The sequence below is a fragment of the Coregonus lavaretus genome (genome assembly GCF_964263955.1).
Source record: "Coregonus lavaretus genome assembly, contig: HAP1_SCAFFOLD_315, whole genome shotgun sequence".
Lineage (NCBI taxonomy): Eukaryota > Metazoa > Chordata > Actinopteri > Salmoniformes > Salmonidae > Coregonus > Coregonus lavaretus.
In genome coordinates this window covers 90,161-116,542 of record NW_028165262.1, presented here as the reverse complement: position 1 = coordinate 116,542, position 26,382 = coordinate 90,161, and the positions used below count along the sequence as shown (strand labels likewise).

At 47.5% G+C, this 26,382-nt stretch overlaps 1 protein-coding gene across 1 annotated transcript in view; it reads left to right on the top strand.

Annotated features, from left to right (window-relative positions):
• LOC311116059 (putative E3 ubiquitin-protein ligase HERC1) overlaps positions 1–26,382 on the top strand; it is a 233,569-nt gene that overhangs the window by 188,227 nt on the left and 18,960 nt on the right. Inside the window, 19 exon segments of the mRNA XM_084191189.1 lie at positions 1,898–2,018; positions 2,363–2,515; positions 3,078–3,179; positions 5,534–5,707; positions 5,969–6,268; positions 10,109–10,174; positions 10,373–10,498; positions 11,797–11,935; positions 13,568–13,749; positions 16,118–16,273; positions 16,870–16,992; positions 18,154–18,256; positions 18,558–18,727; positions 20,379–20,517; positions 21,983–22,012; positions 22,015–22,151; positions 23,679–23,747; positions 23,749–23,849; positions 24,560–24,725. Coding sequence (XP_084047315.1) covers positions 1,898–2,018; positions 2,363–2,515; positions 3,078–3,179; positions 5,534–5,707; positions 5,969–6,268; positions 10,109–10,174; positions 10,373–10,498; positions 11,797–11,935; positions 13,568–13,749; positions 16,118–16,273; positions 16,870–16,992; positions 18,154–18,256; positions 18,558–18,727; positions 20,379–20,517; positions 21,983–22,012; positions 22,015–22,151; positions 23,679–23,747; positions 23,749–23,849; positions 24,560–24,725 — 2,557 coding nt within the window.

The window sequence follows — 26,382 nt, the reverse complement described above, 5'->3', positions numbered from 1 at the left end:
ACTATAGATGTATTTAGTGGACTATAGTTGTCTTTAGTGGACTATAGATGTCTTTAGTGGACTATATATATCTTTAGTGGACTATAGATGTCTTTAGTGGACTATAGATGTATTTAGTGGACTATAGTTGTCTTTAGTGGACTATAGATGTATTTAGTGGACTATATATATCTTTAGTGGACTATAGATGTATTTAGTGGACTATAGTTGTCTTTAGTGGACTATAGATGTCTTTAGTGGACTATATATATCTTTAGTGGACTATAGATGTCTTTAGTGGACTATAGATGTATTTAGTGGACTATAGTTGTCTTTAGTGGACTATAGATGTATTTAGTGGACTATATATATCTTTAGTGGACTATAGATGTCTTTAGTGGACTATATATGTCTTTAGTGGACTATAGATGTCTTTAGTGGACTATATATATCTTTAGTGGACTATAGATGTCTTTAGTGGACTATAGATGTATTTAGTGGACTATAGTTGTCTTTAGTGGACTATAGATGTATTTAGTGGACTATATATATCTTTAGTGGACTATAGATGTATTTAGTGGACTATAGTTGTCTTTAGTGGACTATAGATGTCTTTAGTGGACTATATATATCTTTAGTGGACTATAGATGTCTTTAGTGGACTATAGATGTATTTAGTGGACTATAGTTGTCTTTAGTGGACTATAGATGTATTTAGTGGACTATATATATCTTTAGTGGACTATAGATGTATTTAGTGGACTATAGTTGTCTTTAGTGGACTATAGATGTCTTTAGTGGACTATATATATCTTTAGTGGACTATAGATGTCTTTAGCTCCTGGCTCCTGGCTCCTGAGTGGCGCAGTGGTCTAAGGCACTGCATCGCAGTGCTAACTGTGCCACTAGAGATCCTGGTTCGAATCCAGGCTCTGTCACCGCCGGCCGCGACCGGGAGACTCAAGGGTGGCGCACAATTGGCCCAGCGTCGTCCAGGGTAGGGGAGGGAATGGCCGGCAGGGATGTAGCTCAGTTGATAGAGCATGGCGTTTGCAACGCCAGGGTTGTGGGTTCGATTCCCACGGGGGGCCAGTATAAAAAAATAAAATGTATTCACTAACTGTAAGTCGCTCTGGATAAGAGCGTCTGCTAAATGACTAAAATGTAAATGTAAATGTATAGATGTATTTAGTGGACTATAGTTGTCTTTAGTGGACTATAGATGTATTTAGTGGACTATATATATCTTTAGTGGACTATAGATGTCTTTAGTGGACTATAGATGTATTTAGTGGACTATATATATCTTTAGTGGACTATAGATGTCTTTAGTGGACTATAGATGTATTTAGTGGACTATAGTTGTCTTTAGTGGACTATATATTTCTTTAGTGGACTATAGATGTCTTTAGTGGACTATAGATGTCTTTAGTGGACTATAGATGTCTTTAGTGGACTGTACTATGCTGAATTCTACTCCCACTTACTCAGCCAGTCCACTTAGCCAGGTCAGGCAGACAGACAGACAGTAGAAATGTGCAGTAGTGCTGTGTTTAATCAGACTGTCAGCCCACAACCATTCATAATCAGTGTTATATCCCTGACCTTGTTGCGTTCAGCGCTCTGTGGTCAGGTTAAACAGTCTCTGTACCAGTGTGGATAACTGACACTCGGATACTTTCACAAGGCTAACCTTCTCGCTCCTCAGTTCTAATCTGGTACTGCTTGAATGCGAGGACACTCTGTTTTTCCAGAAAGAGGAATAAAAATAGAATCGAATTGAAAAGAAAGTGTGGATATCTACATTTTCTTAGGCTCTGCTTCCACAAGGTCTCCCAATGTCCCCACAGGTATAGTAATACAAACACACACATTTGTAAGAGCGCTATTTAACAGGAGGTTGCGTTTGTTATTCCAGGTGTTGCCAAAACGGACTGGTGTCAGTCTGGACTGTGCCTCAAGACGCCTCTGCCTTCCCAGAATCCACCTCTTCTGGCTCTGAGGGCTGGAGGGATAACGAACCCAAAGCCAAACGCAAGGTACGATAACTCGGTAGTAGGTAGAAGTGTCTTCCTAACCACTGGTTTCAGGGTCAGATATTGTTTAGCCCTACTAATGGAGAAGGTTGGAATTGGATTAGACTAGATCTGTGGTTAGGGGGAGGAAACTTCTACCCCTAAGTGTTTAATCGGTACAAATTCTAAACTGTATCCAGATTTGATCAGTTGTGTCAGGTACAGCTTTTCAAAAGCTAATATTTTCCTCCTCACCCAATTGTGTGTGTGTGTGTGTGTGTGTGTGTGTGTGTGTGTGTGTGTGTGTGTGTGTGTGTCTGTGTGTGTGCGCGCGTGTGTGTGTGTGTGTGTGCACGTGCGTGCCCCAGCAGCAGAGGTCCAGTAGGCGTGGTGAGGGGGCGGTGTATGTCTTCCAACTGAAGGGTCATATCACCCCCGTCAGGACAGTAGCCTTCAGCCCAGACGGCCTGGCTCTGGTGTCTGGAGGGGTGGGAGGCCTCATGAACATCTGGTCCCTACGGGTGAGGACACACACGGACACACACGATACGCAAGCAGAGACCAATGCAGATATACACACACACACACACACACACACACACACACACACACACACACACACACACATACACACGAACATACACACACACACGAACAGACACGTTACGCAAGCAGAGACCAATGCAGATACACACACACACACACACACACACACACACACACACACGAACAGACACGATACGCAAGCAGAGACCAATGCAGATACACACACACACACACACACACACACACACACACACACACACACACACACACACACACACACACACAGACACAGACACAGACACACACACACACACACACACACACACAGAGGAAACAGTGTTCACCATGTGCTAGGAGTTTGTTCTAGAGGTTTAAAGAATAACAGTATACTTCCTGGATCTTATTTGAACAATGTTTAGACAAACTTAATGGACTGTTGCTCAAATAAGCACTTTTAGCTGTGTGTGGTCACTTTCCTGTAAAACCTGTTTAAAAACACTGAATACTTTTTCACTACGGTCATTGTGTGTGTAACAGGACGGGTCAGTACTCCAGACAGTAGTAGCCGGGTCAGGAGCCATCCAGAACATAGTCTGGATCCCAGATGTGGGCGTGGCCGTCTGCTCCAACAGGTCAAAGGTGAGGTGGAACCAGAATCAGTTCACTAGATGGCCGTTCGTTGTTATGTTAACTTGCTCGGGCAGAATGACAGATTTTTACCTTGTCAGCTCGGGGATTCGATTCCAGCAACCTTTCGGTTACTGGCCCATCGCTCCTACCCGCCAGGCTACCGGCCCCAGGGTTATGGTTGAAGGGTTATGGTTGAAGGGTTATGGTTCTTAAATGTCTCATATGTCTCTACATATCGTCAGGATGGGCTGGTACTGAACTGCTAAAGTCAATGTAGGATACTACGGTATGGACTGACTCCACTCTGACTAAAGGATACTACGGTATGGACTGACTCCACTCTGACTAAAGGATACTACGGTATGGACTGACTCCACTCTGACTAAAGGATACTACGGTATGGACTGACTCCACTCTGACTAAAGGATACTACGGTATGGACTGACTCCACTCTGACTAAAGGATACTACGGTATGGACTGACTCCACTCTGACTAAAGGATACTACGGTATGGACTGACTCCACTCTGACTAAAGGATACTACGGTATGGACTGACTCCACTCTGACTAAAGGATACTACGGTATGGACTGACTCCACTCTGACTAAAGGATACTACGGTATGGACTGACTCCACTCTGACTAAAGGATACTACGGTATGGACTGACTCCACTCTGACTAAAGGATACTACGGTATGGACTGACTCCACTCTGACTAAAGGATACTACGGTATGGACTGACTCCACTCTGACTAAAGGATACTACGGTATGGACTGACTCCACTCTGACTAAAGGATACTACGGTATGGACTGACTCCACTCTGACTAAAGGACACTACGGTATGGACTGACTCCACTCTGACTAAAGGATACTACGGTATGGACTGACTCCACTCTGACTAAAGGACACTACGGTATGGACTGACTCCACTCTGACTAAAGGATACTACGGTATGGACTGACTCCACTCTGACTAAAGGATACTACGGTATGGACTGACTCCACTCTGACTAAAGGATACTACAGTATGGACTGACTCCACTCTGACTAAAGGATACTACAGTATGGACTGACTCCACTCTGACTAAAGGATACTACGGTATGGACTGACTCCACTCTGACTAAAGGATACTACGGTATGGACTGACTCCACTCTGACTAAAGGATACTACGGTATGGACTGACTCCACTCTGACTAAAGGATACTACGGTATGGACTGACTCCACTCTGACTAAAGGATACTACGGTATGGACTGACTCCACTCTGACTAAAGGATACTACGGTATGGACTGACTCCACTCTGACTAAAGGATACTACGGTATGGACTGACTCCACTCTGACTAAAGGACACTACGGTATGGACTGACTCCACTCTGACTAAAGGATACTACGGTATGGACTGACTCCACTCTGACTAAAGGATACTACGGTATGGACTGACTCCACTCTGACTAAAGGATACTACGGTATGGACTGACTCCACTCTGACTAAAGGATACTACGGTATGGACTGACTCCACTCTGACTAAAGGATACTACGGTATGGACTGACTCCACTCTGACTAAAGGATACTACGGTATGGACTGACTCCACTCTGACTAAAGGACACTACGGTATGGACTGACTCCACTCTGACTAAAGGATACTACGGTATGGACTGACTCCACTCTGACTAAAGGATACTACAGTATGGACTGACTCCACTCTGACTAAAGGATACTACGGTATGGACTGACTCCACTCTGACTAAAGGATACTACGGTATGGACTGACTCCACTCTGACTAAAGGACACTACGGTATGGACTGACTCCACTCTGACTAAAGGATACTACGGTATGGACTGACTCCACTCTGACTAAAGGATACTACGGTATGGACTGACTCCACTCTGACTAAAGGATACTACGGTATGGACTGACTCCACTCTGACTAAAGGATACTACGGTATGGACTGACTCCACTCTGACTAAAGGATACTACGGTATGGACTGACTCCACTCTGACTAAAGGATACTACGGTATGGACTGACTCCACTCTGACTAAAGGATACTACGGTATGGACTGACTCCACTCTGACTAAAGGATACTACGGTATGGACTGACTCCACTCTGACTAAAGGATACTACGGTATGGACTGACTCCACTCTGACTAAAGGATACTACGGTATGGACTGACTCCACTCTGACTAAAGGATACTACGGTATGGACTGACTCCACTCTGACTAAAGGATACTACGGTATGGACTGACTCCACTCTGACTAAAGGATACTGCAGTATGGGTTAAATAGGCTTCTGGTATGTATTTGTACTCTTGGCTGACTTTCATGGTTCTTTTGTTGTGTTTATCCTCAGGATGTGTTGGTGGTGAACTGCTCCACAGACTTCATGTCCTCTCACCAGGTGCTAGCCACCTGCCGGACGGCGCTGAAGAAACAGGGGGTTGTGGGATTGAACATGGCTCCGTGCATGAGAGCCTTTCTGGAGAGGCTGCCTGTAATGCTGCAAGAGCAGTATGCATACGAGAAGGTACCTGTGTGTGTGTGTGTGTGTGTGTGTGTGTGTGTGTGTGTGTGTGTGTGTGTGTGTGTGTGTGTGTGTGTTATTTGAAAGTAAATAAAAGCCCAGTTTCATTCCAAGTGAATCGATCACAACTGTCGAAGGCTACCTTCTTCCTTTTTGAATCTTATTTTTTCACCGTAGTTGGTAGTCGTAGTTAGCAGTTACGATAACATATGTTTATAACACCCCAAGTCTAAATGTGTACCTCTCCCCTCCTCCCTCCTCCAGCCCCATGTGTTGTGTGGAGAACAGCTGGTTCACAGCCCCTACATGCAGTGCCTGGCCTCCCTGGCCGTGGGACTGCGCCTGGACCTGCTGCTGTGTTCCCCTCCCGTGGCCCCCCACCTCCGCCTCTGTCCCCTGGAGCCAGCAGCCTGTACCTGGTCACCCAGCGAGTGGGCCTGGCTGGACTGCTTCTCCACCACTGTGAAGGCAGCGGAGGCCCTGGCTCGGGGCAACACATTCCCAGAGGCCTTTGCTGTTCCCGACCTGGAGCCTGTGCCCAAGGAGGAGATGGCACTGCTCATGGTGAGGTTTCAACTTCTCTCATTGAAAACACCATATAATAATAATAATAATAATAATATGCCATTTAGCAGACGCTTTTATCCAAAGCGACTTACAGTCATGTGTGCATACATTTTTACGTATGGGTGGTCCCGGGGATCGAACCCACTACCCTGGCGTTACAAGCGCCATGCTCTACCAATTGAGCTACAGAGGACCACCATATCATTTATGACATCGATATTAGTCAGAAACATGTATTAAAGTACCAACATTTACAAAAAAAAGTGCAAGTAGGTTAATTTTGGTCATAGAGTCAGTATCTTCCAAACAGTACAGGAGTTGGCTAGGACTTACTGGAGGGTTGGGTTTTGATTTCCACAATGCCCACTAATACGGAATGAACAGCTGCGGTGATTGCGCTCTATCCAATCCTGTTGCAGAACACAAGGGGAGACAGACCTGCCTAGCAGTCCAGCGGATCGGACTTTGGTTGCGTACGAAAACACGTCACGCATTTTTTTTTACTCGAGAAATACTGCACCAAACACCTTAGACAGATGTAAAATTCGCGACTAAAACCTCCTCCGCAAAATCTTCTGAATTAATTATAGATTTCTTGAGTTATCTTAGATTCATCTCTTAGACTATTTTGAGGAAGTGTTACTGTCTTTGTTCCTATGGCGTCTCATGGGGGGGGGGGGGGGGCAAACATCAGTAATTGCCACATCGAACCACACCCCCCAAGACTGAAATCTGTTTTTTCTTAAGTAGCAACAGAAAAACACATGTGGAATCGGGTGCATTCAGTCACTCTTTAAGATGTAACCAACATTTGGGCTATAAACTGCCTTGTCTCTTTAAGATGTAACCAACATTTGGGCTAGAAGCTGCCTTGTTTCTTTAAGATGTAACCAACATTTGGGCTATAAACTGCCTTGTCTCTTTAAGCTGTAACCAACATTTGGGCTAGAAGCTGCCTTGTTTCTTTAAGATGTAACCAACATTTGGGCTAGAAACTGCCTCGTTTCTTTAAGATGTAACCAACATTTGGGCTATAAACTGCCTCGTTTCTTTAAGATGTAACCAACATTTGGGCTAGAAGCTGCCTTGTCTCTTTAAGATGTAACCAACATTTGGGCTAGAAACTGCCTCGTTTCTTTAAGATGTAACCAACATTTGGGCTAGAAGCTGCCTTGTCTCTTTAAGATGTAACCAACATTTGGGCTAGAAGCTGCCTTGTTTCTTTAAGATGTAACCAACATTTGGGCTATAAACTGCCTTGTCTCTTTAAGATGTAACCAACATTTGGGCTATAAACTGCCTTGTCTCTTTAAGATGTAACCAACATTTGGGCTAGAAGCTGCCTTGTCTCTTTAAGATGTAACCAACATTTGGGCTAGAAGCTGCCTCGTTTCTTTAAGATGTAACCAACATTTGGGCTAGAAGCTGCCTCGTTTCTTTAAGATGTAACCAACATTTGGGCTAGAAGCTGCCTTGTCTCTTTAAGATGTAACCAACATTTGGGCTATAAACTGCCTTGTCTCTTTAAGATGTAACCAACATTTGGGCTAGAAGCTGCCTTGTCTCTTTAAGATGTAACCAACATTTGGGCTAGAAGCTGCCTTGTTTCTTTAAGATGTAACCAACATTTGGGCTAGAAGCTGCCTTGTTTCTTTACATTTACATTTACATTTTAGTCATTTAGCAGACGCTCTTATCCAGAGCGACTTACAGGAGCAATTAGGGTTAAGTGCCTTGCTCAAGGGCACATTTACGTCATTTAGCAGACGCTCTTATCCAGAGCGACTTACAAATTGGTGCATTCACCCTATAGCCAGTGGGTTAACCACTTTACAAATGTTTTATTTTAATTTTTTATCTTTTTTATTTTTTTCTAATTTTTTTTTTTTTTTGGGGGGGGGGGGGGGTAGAAGGATTACTTTATCCTATCCCAGGTATTCCTTAAAGAGGTGGGGTTTCAAATGTCTCCGGAAGGTGGTGAGTGACTCCGCTGTCCTGGCGTCGTGAGGGAGCTTGTTCCACCATTGGGGTGCCAGAGCAGCGAACAGTTTTGACTGGGCTGAGCGGGAACTATGCTTCCGCAGAGGAAGGGGAGCCAGCAGGCCAGAGGTGGATGAACGCAATGCCCTCGTTTGGGTGTAGGGACTGATCAGAGCCTGAAGGTACGGAGGTGCCGTTCCCCTCACTGCTCCATAGGCAAGCACCATGGTCTTGTAACGGATGCGAGCTTCAACTGGAAGCCAGTGGAGTGTGCGGAGGAGGGGGGTGACGTGAGAGAACTTGGGAAGGTTGAACACCAGACGGGCTGCGGCATTCTGGATGAGTTGTAGGGGTTTAATGGCACAGGCAGGGAGGCCAGCCAACAGCGAGTTGCAGTAATCCAGACGGGAGATGACAAGTGCCTGGATTAGGACCTGTGCCGCTTCCTGTGTAAGGCAGGGTCGTACTCGCCGAATGTTGTAGAGCATGAACCTGCAGGATCGGGTCACCGCCTTGATGTTAGCGGAGAACGACAGGGTGTTGTCCAGGGTCACGCCAAGGCTCTTCGCACTCTGGGAGGAGGACACAATGGAGTTGTCAACCGTGATGGCGAGATCATGGAACGGGCAGTCCTTCCCCGGGAGGAAGAGCAGCTCCGTCTTGCCAGGGTTCAGCTTGAGGTGGTGATCCGTCATCCATACTGATATGTCTGCCAGACATGCAGAGATGCGATTCGCCACCTGGTTATCAGAAGGGGGAAAGGAGAAGATTAGTTGTGTATCGTCAGCGTAGCAATGATAGGAGAGGCCATGTGAGGATATGACAGAGCCAAGTGACTTGGTGTATAGCGAGAATAGGAGAGGGCCTAGAACTGAGCCCTGGGGGACACCAGTGGTGAGAGCACGTGGTGCGGAGACAGCTTCTCGCCACGCCAGTTGGTAGGAGCGACCGGTCAGGTAGGACGCAATCCAGGAGTGAGCCGCGCCGGAGATGCCCAGCTCGGAGAGGGTGGAGAGGAGGATCTGATGGTTCACAGTATCAAAGGCAGCAGACAGGTCTAGAAGGACAAGAGCAGAGGAGAGAGAGTTAGCTTTAGCAGTGCGGAGAGCCTCCGTGACACAGAGAAGAGCAGTCTCAGTTGAATGACCAGTCCTGAAACCTGACTGGTTTGGATCAAGAAGGTCATTCTGAGAGAGATAGCAAGAGAGTTGGCTAAAGACGGCACGCTCAATAGTTTTGGAAAGAAAAGAAAGAAGGGATACTGGTCTGTAGTTGTTGACATCAGTGGGATCGAGTGTTGGTTTTTTGAGAAGGGGTGCAACTCTCGCTCTCTTGAAGACGGAAGGGACATAGCCAGCGGTCAAGGATGAGTTGATCAGCGAGGTGAGGTAGGGGAGAAGGTCACCGGAGATGGTCTGGAGAAGAGAGGAGGGGATGGGGTCAAGCGGGCAGGTTGTTGGGCGGCCTGCAGTCACAAGTCGCAGGATTTTATCTGGAGAGAGAGGGGAGAAAGAAGTCAAAGCATAGGGTAGGGCAGTGTGAGTAGGACCAGCAGTGTCATTAGACTTAACAAACGAGGATCGGATGTCGTCAACCTTCTTTTCAAAGTGGTTGACGAAAACACTGCTACTCCTACTGCTCTCTCCTCGTCTGACCATGTGTTCTCGCATACCCCGAGAGAGAGAGCCCAAGCTATGTATAAAGCCAAACTTACCCGACGCCAACATTTGGGCTGTAAACTGTCAAGGTTTGACAAAGTATCCAATAGCGTATTCAAACTGGTGGGTCAGACAAGAGCTCTGTGAGGGGAGCAATGCCAAGATGTCTCTGTAGATGAATACTCTCTTCTCTGTACAGGACAACAGTAAATGGGTGTCTGGTATGGATGAACAGATCATGTCTTGGGCCACCTCCAGACCTGAGGTAAGCCCTTTTCAGTTTTGGGTTTGCTGCTTTACGTGTTAATGTTTTTAATTAGTTTCAGATCTCTAGATACAATCTATGACATGTTGACACAACAAAGTTGTATATCCCAAGCTGGTTTGGTGCTGTATGCTAGATGTTGATGGACCCTGTTGTGACAGACAATGAGCTCTCTATGTTTCTGCTGTTTGTCTCCAGGACTGGCACCTGGGAGGGAAGTGTGACGTGTTTCTGTGGGGAGCTGGTAGACATGGACAGCTGGCAGAGGCTGGCAGAAACATCCTGGTGCCCACCACCGCACCCTCCTTCTCTCAGGCACAACAGGTACACACTACCACCCTCCTTCTCTCAGGCACAACAGGTACACACTACCACCCTCCTTCTCTCAGGCACAACAGGTACACACTACCACCCTCCTTCTCTCAGGCACAACAGGTACACACTACCACCCTCCTTCTCTCAGGCACAACAGGTACACACTACCACCCTCCTTCTCTCAGGCACAACAGGTACACACTACCACCCTCCTTCTCTCAGACACAACAGGTACACACTACCACCCTCCTTCTCTCAGACACAACAGGTACACACTACCACCCTCCTTCTCTCAGGCACAACAGGTACACACTACCACCCTCCTTCTCTCAGACACAACAGGTACACACTACCACCCTCCTTCTCTCAGGCACAACAGGTACACACTACCACCCTCCTTCTCTCAGGCACAACAGGTACACACTACCACCCTCCTCCTCTCAGGCACAACAGGTACACATTACCACCCTCCTTCTCTCAGACACAACAGGTACACATTACCACCCTCCTTCTCTCAGACACAACAGGTACACACTATCACCCTCCTACTATCAGACACAACAGGTACACACTACCACCCTCCTTCTCTCAGGCACAACAGGTACACACTACCACCCTCCTTCTCTCAGGCACAACAGGTACACACTACCACCCTCCTTCTCTCAGGCACAACAGGTACACACTACCACCCTCCTTCTCTCAGGCACAACAGGTACACACTACCACCCTCCTTCTCTCAGGCACAACAGGTACACACTACCACCCTCCTTCTCTCAGGCACAACAGGTACACACTACCACCCTCCTTCTCTCAGGCACAACAGGTACACACTACCACCCTCCTTCTCTCAGACACAACAGGTACACACTACCACCCTCCTTCTCTCAGGCACAACAGGTAGACAAACTATACACATGATACCCTCTCGCCCTACTCTCCATGGTTGTGATGATCCCATTACAACTACATCATATAAATCCTATTAGATTGAACACCTTCATCAGACGACACTGTCTCAGAACCTCTGGAGTGATGAAGCTACTGGGGCTTGTGTCTGTCTCCTGAGGCTGAAAAAGGAGACCGAGTTAGGAATTAAACATGCAACATCTGTAGGTGATCATTTAGTCTGATGTCCTCTCTGGTGGCCTGGTCAGTCCTATTCTTAGATGATTCTTCTAAATGATTCTGGTCAGGACACAGTGTTATCTATTTGTCATGTTGTGAACTGAACTCTACTCCCCCCCCCCCCCCCCCCCCTCTCTCTCTCTCTCCCTCCCTCCCTGCCCCCCCTCTTCTCTTCTCTCTAGGTGGTGTGTGGTCAGAACTGTACGTTTGTGATTCAGGCTAACGGGACAGTGTTAGCCTGTGGGGAGGGCAGCTACGGCAGACTGGGACAGGGCAACTCTGATGATCTGCATGTAATCACCGTCATCTCAGCATTGCAAGGTACGCAATTGGGGACTGCATCTCAATAGTCCTCTACTCGTCTCCTTCCTCTACTCGTCTCCTTCCTCTACTTGTCTCCTTCCTCTACTTGTCTCCTTCCTCTCCTTGTCTCCTTCCTCTCCTTGTCTCCTTCCTCTCCTTGTCTCCTTCCTCTCCTTATCTCCTTCCTCTCCTTGTCTCCTTCCTCTACTTGTCTCCTTCCTCACTTGTCTCCTTCCTCTCCTTGTCTCTTTCCTCTCCTTGTCTCCGTCCTCTCCTTGTCTCTTTCCTCTCCTTGTCTCTTTCCTCTCCTTGTCTCCTTCCTCTACTTGTCTCCTTCCTCTACTCGTCTCCTTCTTCTACTTGTCTCCTTCCTCTACTTGTCTCCTTCCTCTACTTTGTCTCCTTCTTCTACTTGTCTCCTTCCTCTACTTCTCTCCTTCCTCTACTTGTCTCCTTCCTCTCCTTGTCTCCTTCCTCTACTTATCTCCTTCCTCTACTTGTTTCCTTGTCCCCTTCCTCTCCTTCCTCTACTTGTCTCCTTCCTCTACTTGTCTCCTTCCTCTACTCGTCTCCTTCCTCTACTTGTCTCCTTCCTCTCCTTGTCTCCTTCCTCTACTTGTCTCCTTCCTCTCCTTGTCTCCTTCCTCTACTTGTCTCCTTCTTCTACTTGTCTCCTTCCTCTACTCGTCTCCTTCCTCTCCTTGTCTCCTTCCTCTACTTGTCTCCTTCCTCTACTCGTCTCCTTCCTCTACTCGTCTCCTTCCTCTACTCGTCTCCTTCCTCTCCTTGTCTCCTTCCTCTCCTTGTCTCCTTCCTCTACTTGTCTCCTTCCTCTCCTTGTCTCCTTCCTCTCATTTGCACTGATAAGGAAACAGGGTGAATGCAGTAGTGGAGGATTTACTATGAGTCCAGTGTTTTAAAGGTATTGATGGTGAAGAAGAGATGAGGAGAGGAGGTAATTACCCTGCTGCAGAGCTGCTTTCTGTTAGGGGACCAGAGCCCCCGCTGCAGAGCTGCTTTCTGTTAGGGGACCAGAGCCCCTGCTGCAGAGCTGCTTTCTGTTAGGGGACCAGAGCCCCCGCTGCAGAGCTGCTTTCTGTTAGGGGACCAGAGCCCCCGCTGCAGAGCTGCTTTCTGTTAGGGGACCAGAGCCCCCGCTGCAGAGCTGCTTTCTGTTAGGGGACCAGAGCCCCCGCTGCAGAGCTGCTTTCTGTTAGGGGACCAGAGCCCCCGCTGCAGAGCTGCTTTCTGTTAGGGGACCAGAGCCCCCGCTGCAGAGCTGCTTTCTGTTAGGGGACCAGAGCCCCCGCTGCAGAGCTGCTTTCTGTTAGGGGACCAGAGCCCCTGCTGCAGAGCTGCTTTCTGTTAGGGGACCAGAGCCCCTGCTGCAGAGGTGCTTTCTGTTAGGGGACCAGAGCCCCCGCTGCAGAGCTGCTTTCTGTTAGGGGACCAGAGCCCCCGCTGCAGAGCTGCTTTCTGTTAGGGGACCAGAGCCCCCGCTGCAGAGCTGCTTTCTGTTAGGGGACCAGAGCCCCCGCTGCAGAGCTGCTTTCTGTTAGGGGACCAGAGCTCTAACATTTGTCTATTGCCTGTGTCTGTCTGTCTGTCTGTCTGTCTGTCTTTCTGTCTGTCTGTCTGTCTCCCCCCCAGGCTTTGTGGTGACCCAGCTGGTGACGTCGTGTGGTAGTGACGGCCACTCCATGGCGCTGACGGAGAGTGGCGAGGTGTTCAGCTGGGGAGATGGAGACTACGGGAAGCTGGGACACGGGAACAGTGACCGCCAGAGACGACCGCGACAGATCGAAGCCCTGCAGGGCGAGGAGGTGGTGCAGGTACGTGGACAAACAGAGGAGTGCTACTTTAATAGGCCACAGTCTCCTGTCATTTAGAGGTGCTACAATACAGGGCAGTAGGAGAGAGCCTCAGGGCATCAAGGTTTAAAACAGGGGGACGTTAAACACCTCCACCTCAGGATATCAAGGTTTAAAACAGAGGGACGTTAAACACCTCCACCTCAGGGCATCAAGGTTTAAAACAGAGGGACGTTAAACACCTCCACCTCAGGATAACAAGGTTTAAAACAGAGGGACGTTAAACACCTCCACCTCAGGGCATCAAGGTTTAAAACAGGGACGTTAAACACCTCCACCTCAGGATATCAAGGTTTAAAACAGAGGGACGTTAAACACCTCCACCTCAGGGCATCAAGGTTTAAAACAGAGGGACGTTAAACACCTCCACCTCAGGATATCAAGGTTTAAACAGAGGGACGTTAAACACCTCCACCTCAGGATATCAAGGTTTAAAACAGAGGGACGTTAAACACCTCCACCTCAGGATATCAAGGTTTAAACAGAGGGACGTTAAACACCTCCACCTCAGGATATCAAGGTTTAAAACAGAGGGACGTTAAACACCTCCACCTCAGGATATCAAGGTTTAAAACAGAGGGACGTTAAACACCTCCACCTCAGGATATCAAGGTTTAAAACAGAGGGACGTTAAACACCTCCACCTCAGGGCATCAAGGTTTAAAACAGAGGGACGTTAAACACCTCCACCTCAGGATATCAAGGTTTAAAACAGAGGGACGTTAAACACCTCCACCTCAGGATATCAAGGTTTAAAACAGAGGGACGTTAAACACCTCCACCTCAGGATATCAAGGTTTAAAACAGAGGGACGTTAAACACCTCCACCTCAGGATATCAAGGTTTAAAACAGAGGGACGTTAAACACCTCCACCTCAGGGCATCAAGGTTTAAAACAGAGGGACGTTAAACACCTCCACCTCAGGATATCAAGGTTTAAAACAGAGGGACGTTAAACACCTCCACCTCAGGATATCAAGGTTTAAAACAGAGGGACGTTAAACACCTCCACCTCAGGATATCAAGGTTTAAAACAGAGGGACGTTAAACACCTCCAAGTGATGTCCAGGAGATAGATCTAGACCAGATATACAACAGAAGCTGACAGATAGATCTAGACCAGATATACAACAGAAGCTGACAGATAGATCTAGACCAGATATACAACAGAAGCTGACAGATAGATCTAGACCAGATATACAACAGAAGCTGACAGATAGATCTAGACCAGATATACAACAGAAGCTGACAGATAGATCTAGACCAGATATACCACAGAAGCTGACAGATAGATCTAGACCAGATATACAACAGAAGCTGACAGATAGATCTAGACCAGATATACAACAGAAGCTGACAGATAGATCTAGACCAGATATACCACAGAAGCTGACAGATAGATCTAGACCAGATATACAACAGAAGCTGACAGATAGATCTAGACCAGATATACAACAGAAGCTGACAGATAGATCTAGACCAGATATACAACAGAAGCTGACAGATAGATCTAGACCAGATATACAACAGAAGCTGACAGATAGATCTAGACCAGATATACCACAGAAGCTGACAGATAGATCTAGACCAGATATACAACAGAAGCTGACAGATAGATCTAGACCAGATATACAACAGAAGCTGACAGATAGATCTAGACCAGATATACAACAGAAGCTGACAGATAGATCTAGACCAGATATACAACAGAAGCTGACAGATAGATCTAGACCAGATATACAACAGAAGCTGACAGATAGATCTAGACCAGATATACAACAGAAGCTGACAGATAGATCTAGACCAGATATACAACAGAAGCTGACAGATAGATCTAGACCAGATATACAACAGAAGCTGACAGATAGATCTAGACCAGATATACAACAGAAGCTGACAGATAGATCTAGACCAGATATACAACAGAAGCTGACAGATAGATCTAGACCAGATATACAACAGAAGCTGACAGATAGATCTAGACCAGATATACAACAGAAGCTGACAGATAGATCTAGACCAGATATACAACAGAAGCTGACAGATAGATCTAGACCAGATATACAACAGAAGCTGACAGATAGATCTAGACCAGATATACAACAGAAGCTGACAGATAGATCTGGACCAGATATACAACAGAAGCTGACAGATAGATCTAGACCAGATATACAACAGAAGCTGACAAGATATTGCACTATTCATTTGGAATAGAGGAATGTGTTGGTTCTACACATTTCCCTTCTATCTGCAAAATAAAATAAAAATAAAAAAAGCCTCTTGTTTTGATTTGTTCCCATTTCCATCAACGTTTCCCTTTTGTTGTCAGATGTCCTGTGGGTTCAAGCACTCAGCGGTGGTGACTGCTGATGGGAAGCTGTTCTCCTTTGGTAACGGGGACTATGGCAGGCTGGGTCTGGGAAACACCTCCAACAAGAAACTGCCTGAGAAAGTCACTTCACTGGAGGGATACCAGGTTGGACAGGTGAGATAATCAACAGTCACATCACTGGAGGGATACCAGGTTGGACAGGTGAGATAAACAACAGTCACATCACTGGAGGGATACCAGGTTGGACAGGTGAGATAAACAACAGTCACATCACTGGAGGGATACCAGGTTGGACAGGTGAGATAAACAACAGTCACATCACTGGAGGGATACCAGGTTGGACAGGTGAGATAAACAACAGTCACATCACTGGAGGGATACCAGGTTGGACAGGTGGAGATAAACAACAGTCACATCACTGGAGGGATACCAGGTTGGACAGGTGGAGATAAACAACAGTCACATCACTGGAGGGATACCAGGTTGGACAGGTAAGATAATCAACAGTCACTTCACTGGAGGGATACCAGGTTGGACAGGTAAGATAATCAACAGTCACATCACTGGAGGGATACCAGGTTGGACAGGTGAGATAAACAACAGTCACAATGTAACAGCAAAAAAAAAAAACACTCTCACTGAAAGTATTTGGTTCCGTTGTGCCAGGTAAACTACATCAAGCACAGCTCAAGTATTGGACCATTTTTGACGTGTATCTGACCCAGAACCCTGGTTCTTTCTGGTCCCAGGTGGCGTGTGGTCTGAATCACACTGTAGCCGTCTCTGCCGATGGAATGATGGTCTGGGCCTTCGGAGACGGCGACTACGGGAAACTGGGACTGGGGAATTCTACCGCCAAATCCTCTCCTCAGGTATGTACAGTAGTGTTGACTGTCTGTTCCTCACCTCAGGTATGTACAGTAGTGTTGACTGTCTGTTCCTCACCTCAGGTATGTACAGTAGTGTTGACTGTCTGTTCCTCACCTCAGGTATGTACAGTAGTGTTGACTGTCTGTTTCTCACCTCCGGTATGTACAGTAGTGTTGACTGTGTCTGTTCCTCACCTCCGGTATGTACAGTAGTGTTGACTGTCTGTTCCTCACCTCCGGTATGTACAGTAGTGTTGACTGTCTGTTTCTCTCCTCAGGTATGTACAGTAGTGTTGACTGTCTGTTCCTCACCTCCGGTATGTACAGTAGTGTTGACTGTCTGTTCCTCACCTCCGGTATGTACAGTAGTGTTGACTGTCTGTTCCTCACCTCAGGTATGTACAGTAGTGTTGACTGTCTGTTCCTCACCTCCGGTATGTACAGTAGTGTTGACTGTGTCTGTTCCTCACCTCCGGTATGTACAGTAGTGTTGACTGTCTGTTCCTCACCTCCGGTATGTACAGTAGTGTTGACTGTGTCTGTTCCTCACCTCCGGTATGTACAGTAGTGTTGACTGTCTGTTCCTCACCTCAGGTATGTACAGTAGTGTTGACTGTCTGTTCCTCACCTCCGGTATGTACAGTAGTGTTGACTGTCTGTTCCTCACCTCAGGTATGTACAGTAGTGTTGACTGTCTGTTCCTCACCTCCGGTATGTACAGTAGTGTTGACTGTGTCTGTTCCTCACCTCAGGTATGTACAGTAGTGTTGACTGTCTGTTCCTCACCTCAGGTATGTACAGTAGTGTTGACTGTCTGTTTCTCAGTTTTGAGGAGAGGAAGGGAAATGAATGAGAAAGTTTGGTGTGTGTTGTCTGTATATTCTGTCTGTATATTCTGTCTGTATATTCTGTATATTCTGTCTGTATATTCTGTATATTCTGTTTGTATATTCTGTCTGTATATTCTGTATATTCTGTCTGTATATTCTGTATATTCTGTCTGTGTATTCTGTATATTCTGTCTGTATATTCTGTCTGTATATTCTGTCTGTATATTCTGTATATTGTCCCTGGCAGCACCACTTCACCAAGTCATATTCCAGTTCTGTGTAAATGTACTTGGTGAGTGAAGGTGATTCAGATAGCTGTTTCTGTGTTCCACAGAAGGTTGACGTTCTCTGTGGAATTGGTATCAAGAAGGTGTCCTGTGGAACTCAGTTCTCTGTTGCTCTCACCAAAGATGGCAACGTGTACACATTCGGACAAGGTATGGACACGATACGCTGCATGCATACTATTCAGTTAACAACAGTTAACATATGAATATTATAGAATAGAACGTGCGGAGGAAAAAACTATATTCTCTCACAGTGTTGTCTGTTACTGTAGTTCTACAGTTCATCATCTATCTTGATTCTTGCCATAAATATTCTTTCTACTTTAGACATAGCATAACATACAGAATGTGACTTCCAATACTGTTGAAGATGCAGCCTCCAGATACAGAATGTGTCTTTGTAACCCAGTACACTCCTCGTCAACCCTCCTGTGTCCCCCCCTGTCTCCAGACCGACTGATAGGGCTACCGGAGGGCCGGGCCAGGAACCACAACCGTCCCCAGGTGGTGCCAGCTCTGTCTGACGTGTTTATAGAGGATGTGGCAGTGGGGGCCGAACACACACTGGTCCTCTCCTCCACTGGAGAGGTCTATACCTGGGGCAGCAACTCAGAGGGTCAGGTAGGATACAATACACGGGTACACACACACACACACACACACACACACACACACACACACACACACACACACACACACACTGGGACGGGTACACACACTGGTCCTCTCCTCCACTGGAGAGGTCTATACCTGGGGCAGCAACTCAGAGGGACAGGTAGGATACAATACACGGGTACACACACACACACACACACACACACACACACACACACACACACACACACACACACACACTGGGACGGGTACACACACTGGTCCTCTCCTCCACTGGAGAGGTCTATACCTGGGGCAGCAACTCAGAGGGACAGGTAGGATACAACACACGGGTACACACACACACACACACACACACACACACACACACACACACACACACACACTGGGACGGGTACACACACTGGTCCTCTCCTCCACTGGAGAGGTCTATACCTGGGGCAGCAACTCAGAGGGACAGGTAGGATACAACACACGGGTACACACACACACACAAACACACACACACACACACACACACACACACACACACACACACACTGGGACGGGTACACACACTGACAGGTTCACACACACACTTTTTAGCACCAGTTCTCTCTGTCATTGTACTGTGTTTATTGTGCATGTCTACCTTGTGAGGGCTTTTCTTATAAAGACAAATTCCTACACTTGTGGAATGGCAAACAAACTGATTCTGGTTCATCCAATATGAGTTGAGTAGCTCACTGATACTGTTTCTCTGTGTGTTGTAGCTGGGTCTAGATCTGTTTCTCTGTGTGTTGTAGCTGGGTCTAGATCTGTTTCTCTGTGTGTTGTAGCTGGGTCTAGATCTGTTTCTCTGTGTGTTGTAGCTGGGTCTAGATCTGTTTCTCTGTGGGTTGTTGCTGGGTCTAGATCTGTTTCTCTGTGGGTTGTAGCTGGGTCTAGATCTGTTTCTCTGTGGGTTGTAGCTGGGTCTAGATCTGTTTCTCTGTGTGTTGTAGCTGGGTCTAGATCTGTTTCTCTGTGTGTTGTAGCTGGGTCTAGATCTGTTTCTCTGTGTGTTGTAGCTGGGTCTAGATCTGTTTCTCTGTGTGTTGTAGCTGGGTCTAGATCTGTTTCTCTGTGTGTTGTAGCTGGGTCTAGATCTGTTTCTCTGTGTGTTGTAGCTGGGTCTAGATCTGTTTCTCTGTGTGTTGTAGCTGGGTGTAGATCTGTTTCTCTGTGTGTTGTAGCTGGGTCTAGATCTGTTTCTCTGTGTGTTGTAGCTGGGTCTAGATCTGTTTCTCTGTGTGTTGTAACTGGGTCTAGATCTGTTTCTCTGTGTGTTGTAGCTGGGTCTAGATCTGTTTCTCTGTGTGTTGTAGCTGGGTCTAGATCTGTTTCTCTGTGGGTTGTAGCTGGGTCTAGATCTGTTTCTCTGTGTGTTGTAGCTGGGTCTAGATCTGTTTCTCTGTGTGTTGTAGTTGGGTCTAGATCTGTTTCTCTGTGTGTTGTAGCTGGGTCTAGATCTGTTTCTCTGTGTGTTGTAGCTGGGTCTAGATCTGTTTCTCTGTGTGTTGTAGCTGGGTGTAGATCTGTTTCTCTGTGTGTTGTAGCTGGGTCTAGATCTGTGTCTCTGTTCTCCCTGTCTCCTAGTTGGGTCTTAATCTGTTTCTCTGTTCTCCCTGTCTCCTAGTTGGGTCTGGGCCACACCAGCCATGTGAGAGAGCCCACCCTGGTGGCATCACTACAGGGGAAGAACATTAACCAGATCTCTGCTGGTCGCTGTCACTCAGCTGCCTGGACCGCTCCCTCTGTCCCTCCACGGGCTCCAGGTAACACACACACACACACACACACACACACACACACAGCAGGCAGGCAGGCAGTCTCTCTACTTCAGTCTTAAACGCATGACGTCAACTGACATAGACTCTGTACCTGTTGAGTGTTTCATGGACAGGTACTAATTCCAACGTGTGTTTGTTGAAATCGATTGTGTTCTTATCTCATTGTCATAATGTAATAGTGTGATAACATAAACCTAGGACCTAGGGGATGGTATCTGGGTGAAGAGATTGATCATGATTGGATTCTAAAATTATTCCACCCTCTCCCTCCCTCTCTCTCTCTCTCTCTCTCTCTCTCTCGCTCTCTCTCTCTCTCTCTCTCTCTCTCTCTCTCTCTCTCTCTCTCTCTCTTCTCTCTCTCTCTCTCTCTCTCTCTCTCTCTCTCTCTCTCTCTCTCTCTCTCTCTCTCTCTCTCTCTCTCTCGCTCCTCTCTCTCTCGCTCCCTCTCTCTCTCTCTCTCTATCTCTCTCTCTCTCTCGCTCTCTCTCTCCTCTCTCGCTATCTTTCTCTCTCTACTCTCTCTCTCTCCTCTCGCTCCCTCTCTCTCCCTCTCTCTCTCCCTCTCTCCCTCTTTCTCTCTCTCTCCCCTCTTTCTCTCTCTCTCGCCCCCTTTCTCTCTCTCTCTCGCCATCTTTCTCTCTCGCCTCTCTCTCTCTCTCTCCTCTCCCTCTCTCTCCCTCTCTCTCCCTCTCCCTCTCTCCCTCTCCCTCTCCTCTCTCTCCCTCTCCCTCTTTCCCTCTCTCTCTCTCTCTCTCTCTCTCTCTCTTCGCTATCTTTCTTGCTCTCTCTCTCTCTCTCTCTCTCTCTCTCTCTCGCGCTCCCTCTCTCTCTTCTCTATCTCTCTCTCTCTCTCTCTCTCGCTCTCTCTCTCTCTCTCTCTCGCTATCTTTCTCTCTCTCTCTCTCTCTCTCTCTCTCTCTCTCGGCGCTCCCTCTCTCTCCCTCTCTCTCTCCCTCTCTCCCTCTCTCCCTCTCTCCCTCTTTCTCTCTCTCTCTCCCTCCTTTCTCTCTCTCTCTCGCCCCTTTCTCTCTCTCTCTCGCCCTCTTTCTCTCTCTCTCTCTCCCCTCTCTCTCCCTCTCCCTCTCTCCCTCTCCCTCTTTCCCTCTCTCCCTCTCTCTCTCTCTCTCCCTCCCTCTACTCCCTCTCTCCCTCCCTTCCTCTCTCCCTCTCTCCCCCTCTCTCCCTCCCTCTCCCTCCCTCCCTCTCTCTCTCTCTCTCTCTCTCTCTCTCTCTCTCTCTCTCTCTCTCTCTCTCCCTCCCTCCCTTCCTCTCTCCCTCTCTCCCTCCCTTCCTCTCTCCCTCTCTCCCCTCCCTCTCTCTCCCCTCCCTCTCTCTCTCTCTCCCTCCCTACCTCTCTCCCTCTCTCCCTCTCTCCCTCTCTCTTCTCTCCCTCCCTCTCTCCCTCCCTTTCTGTCTTTGACATCTTTATTTTATTCCCTCTCCTCTCCAGGTTCCTCGGTCCCCCTCCAGCTAGGGCTGCCGTAGCAGTACCTCCCCAGTTCAGCTGTCTGAGAGAGGTCAGCATGGAAGCAGTCCGGGCCAGGCTACGCATACTTTACCACTTTTCTGACCTCATGTACTCATCATGGAGATTACTCAACCTCAGCCCCAACAACCAGGTACACACACACCTCACCTCACTACACACACACACCTCACCTCACACACACACACACACCTCACCTCACCACACACACATACACCTCACCTCACACACACACACACACACACACAACTCACCTCAACCACATACACACACACACACACACCTCACCTCACCACACACATACACATACACACCTCACCACACACATACACACACACACATACACATACACACACACCTCACCACATACACACACACATACACCTCAACTCACCACACACATACACACCACACATACACACATACTCACCAACACACCTCACCACACCTCAACCACACACACCTCACCTCAACACACACACCCTCACCTCACTACACACACACACACCTCACCTCACTACCCAACACACACCTCACCACACACACACATACACCTCACCTCACACACAACACACACACACACACACACACACCTCACCTCACCACATACACACACACACACACACACCTCACCTCACCACACACATACACATACACACCTCACCACAACACATACACACACACACATACACACACACCTCACCACATACACACACACATACACCTCACCTCACCACACACACATACACACATACTCACCACACACCTCACCACACACCTCACCACACCTCACCACACACACCTCACCACACACACCTCACCACACCTCACCACACACACCTCACCACACACACCTCACCACACCTCACCACACACACCTCACCACACCTCACCACACACACCTCACCACACCTCACCACACACCTCACCACACACCTCACCACACACACCTCGCCACACACCTCGCCACACACCTCGCCACACACCTCGCCACACACACCTCACCACACACACCTCACACCACAGCTCACCACACCTCACCACACACCTCACCACAGCTCACCACACCTCACACACACCTCACCACACCTCACCACACCTCACCACACACCTCACCACACCTCACCACACACCTCACCACACACCTCACCTCACCACACACCTCACCACACCTCACCACACACCTTACCGAACACCTCACCACACCTCACCACACACCACACCTCACCACACACCTCACCACACCTCACCACACACCTCGCCACACACCTCACACACCTCACCACACACCTGACCACACCTCATCACACCTCACCACACACTTCACCACACACCACACCTCACCACACACCTCACCACACCTCACCACACACCTTACCGAACACCTCACCACACCTCACCACACACCACACCTCACCACACACCTCACCACACCTCACCACACACCTCGCCACACACCTCACCACACCTCACCACACACCTGACCACACCTCACCACACACCTCACCACACACCTCACCTCACCACACACCTCACCTCACCACACACATCGCTATCTCCTCCAGTGTAATGTCCTCGGATACATTAGCATGTGTCCCTTTTACTGTATAATCCTGTATTGACTGTCCATTATGATTAATACATCTGACTCATTCCTCAGAGCTGTGCATCCCACTACAACACAGGGACATGGGGCATCGTCCAGGGCCAGTTGAGGCCCCTGCTGGCCCCCCAGGGTCTATACTCTCCCCATGGTGAGGTCCATAGGGAAGACTATGGTACAGGGAAGAACTACCGGACCCCAGATCACTGTCAAGAGGATCTCCACACGGTATGTCCAGCATCCTGGAGTAGTAGAAATGTAGTAATACGTCAGAATAATTATAGATGTTTTGTTTCATAGCGCTTTTCATTACAAATAGTCTTAAAAGTCTCTTTGAAAACCCAAATAAATGTAGTGATCTGACAGTTGATGGTTGATGGTGTTCCACAGCTTCAGATGTCTGGTGGTTAAGGCAGTAGGACATGCAGTGTGTATATGTTACATTGAGATTGAACTAATAGTTCTCTGTCTCCCTTTTTCACCCTCTACCCTTTCCTCTACATCCTCTCTCTCTCTCTCTCTCTCTCTCTCTCTATTCTCTCTCTATTCTCTCTCTATTCTTTCTCTCTCTCTCTCTCTCTCTCTCTCTCTCTCTCTACTCCCTCTCTCTCTCTCTCTCTCTCTCTCTCTACTCCCCCTCTCTCTCTCTCTCTCTCCATCCCTCTTCTCTCTCTCTCTCTCTCTCTCTCTCTACTCCCTCTCTCTCTCTCTCTCTCTCTCTCTCTCTCTCTCTCTCTCTCTCCATCCTCTTCTCTCTCTCTCTCTCTCTCTCTCTCTCTCTCTCTCTCTCTCTCTCTCTCTCTCTCTCTCTCTCTCTCTCTCTATTCTCTCTATTCTCTCTCTCTCTCTCTCTCTCTCTCTCTCTCTCTCTCTCTCTCTCTCTCTCTCTCTCTCTCTGTCTGTCCTCTCTCTCTCTCTCCTCCTCTCTCTCTGTCCAGGGGTCGTAAGTGTAAGCCCATCTTTGTGCAGATAGCCCGTCAGGTGGTCAAGCTGAATGCGTCTGACCTGCGGCTGCCGTCCAGGGCCTGGAAGGTCAAGCTGGTGGGGGAGGGGGCCGACGATGCTGGAGGGGTGTTTGATGACACAATCACTGAGATGTGCCAGGTATAGTAACATTATAACTACAGTACAGTTAGAGGTGTCAGTTAGAGGTGTCAGTTAGAGGTGTCAGTTACTGTAGAGTTTACAGTTAGAGGTGTCAGTTACGGTAGAGTTTACAGTTAGAGGTGTCAGTTACGGTAGAGTTTACAGTTAGAGGTGTCAGTTACGGTAGAGTTTACAGTTAGAGGTGTCAGTTACGGTAGAGTTTACAGTTAGAGGTGTCAGTTAGGGTAGAGTTTACAGTTAGAGGTGTCAGTTAGAGGTGTCAGTTACTGTAGAGTTTACAGTTAGAGGTGTCAGTTACAGAGTTTACAGTTAGAGGTGTCAGTTACGGTAGAGTTTACAGTTAGAGGTGTCAGTTACGGTAGAGTTTACAGTTAGAGGTGTCAGTTACGGTAGAGTTTACAGTTAGAGGTGTCAGTTACGGTAGAGTTTACAGTTAGAGGTGTCAGTTACGGTAGAGTTTACAGTTAGAGGTGTCAGTTACGGTAGAGTTTACAGTTAGAGGTGTCAGTTAGGGTAGAGTTTACAGTTAGAGGTGTCAGTTAGAGGTGTCAGTTACTGTAGAGTTTACAGTTAGAGGTGTCAGTTACAGAGTTTACAGTTAGAGGTGTCAGTTACGGTAGAGTTTACAGTTAGAGGTGTCAGTTACGGTAGAGTTTACAGTTAGAGGTGTCAGTTACGGTAGAGTTTACAGTTAGAGGTGTCAGTTACGGTAGAGTTTACAGTTAGAGGTGTCAGTTACGGTAGAGTTTACAGTTAGAGGTGTCAGTTACGGTAGAGTTTACAGTTAGAGGTGTCAGTTAGAGGTGTCAGTTACTGTAGAGTTTACAGTTAGAGGTGTCAGTTACAGAGTTTACAGTTACATTTTTTTTTTTTACATTTTTTAGTCATTTAGCAGACGCTCTTATCCAGAGCGACTTACATATTATTATTTTTTTTTATACTGGCCCCCTGTGGGAAACGAACCCACAACCCTGGCGTTGCAAACGCCATGCTCTATCAACTGAGCTACATCCCTGCCGGCCATTCCCTCCCCTACCCTGGACGACGCTGGGCCAATTGTGCGCCGCCCATGAGTCTCCCGGTCGGGAGTTAGAGGTGTCAGTTACTGTAGAGTTTACAGTTAGAGGTGTCAGTTACAGAGTTTACAGTTAGAGGTGTCAGTTACTGTAGAGTTTACAGTTAGAGGTGTCAGTTACTGTAGAGTTTACAGTTAGAGGTGTCAGTTACAGAGTTTACAGTTAGAGGTGTCAGTTACGGTAGAGTTTACAGTTAGAGGTGTCAGTTACATAGTTTACAGTTAGAGGTGTCAGTATTGGTAGAGTTTACAGTTAGAGGTGTCAGTATTGGTAGAGTTTACAGTTAGAGGTGTCAGTATTGGTAGAGTTTACAGTTAGAGGTGTCAGTTACAGAGTTTACAGTTAGAGGTGTCAGTTACGGTAGAGTTTACAGTTAGAGGTGTCAGTATTGGTAGAGTTTACAGTTAGAGGTGTCAGTTAGAGGTGTCAGTTAGAGGTGTCAGTTACAGAGTTTACAGTTAGAGGTGTCAGTTAGAGGTGTCAGTTAGAGGTGTCAGTTACAGAGTTTACAGTTAGAGGTGTCAGTTACAGAGTTTACAGTTAGAGGTGTCAGTTAGGGTAGAGTTTACAGTTAGAGG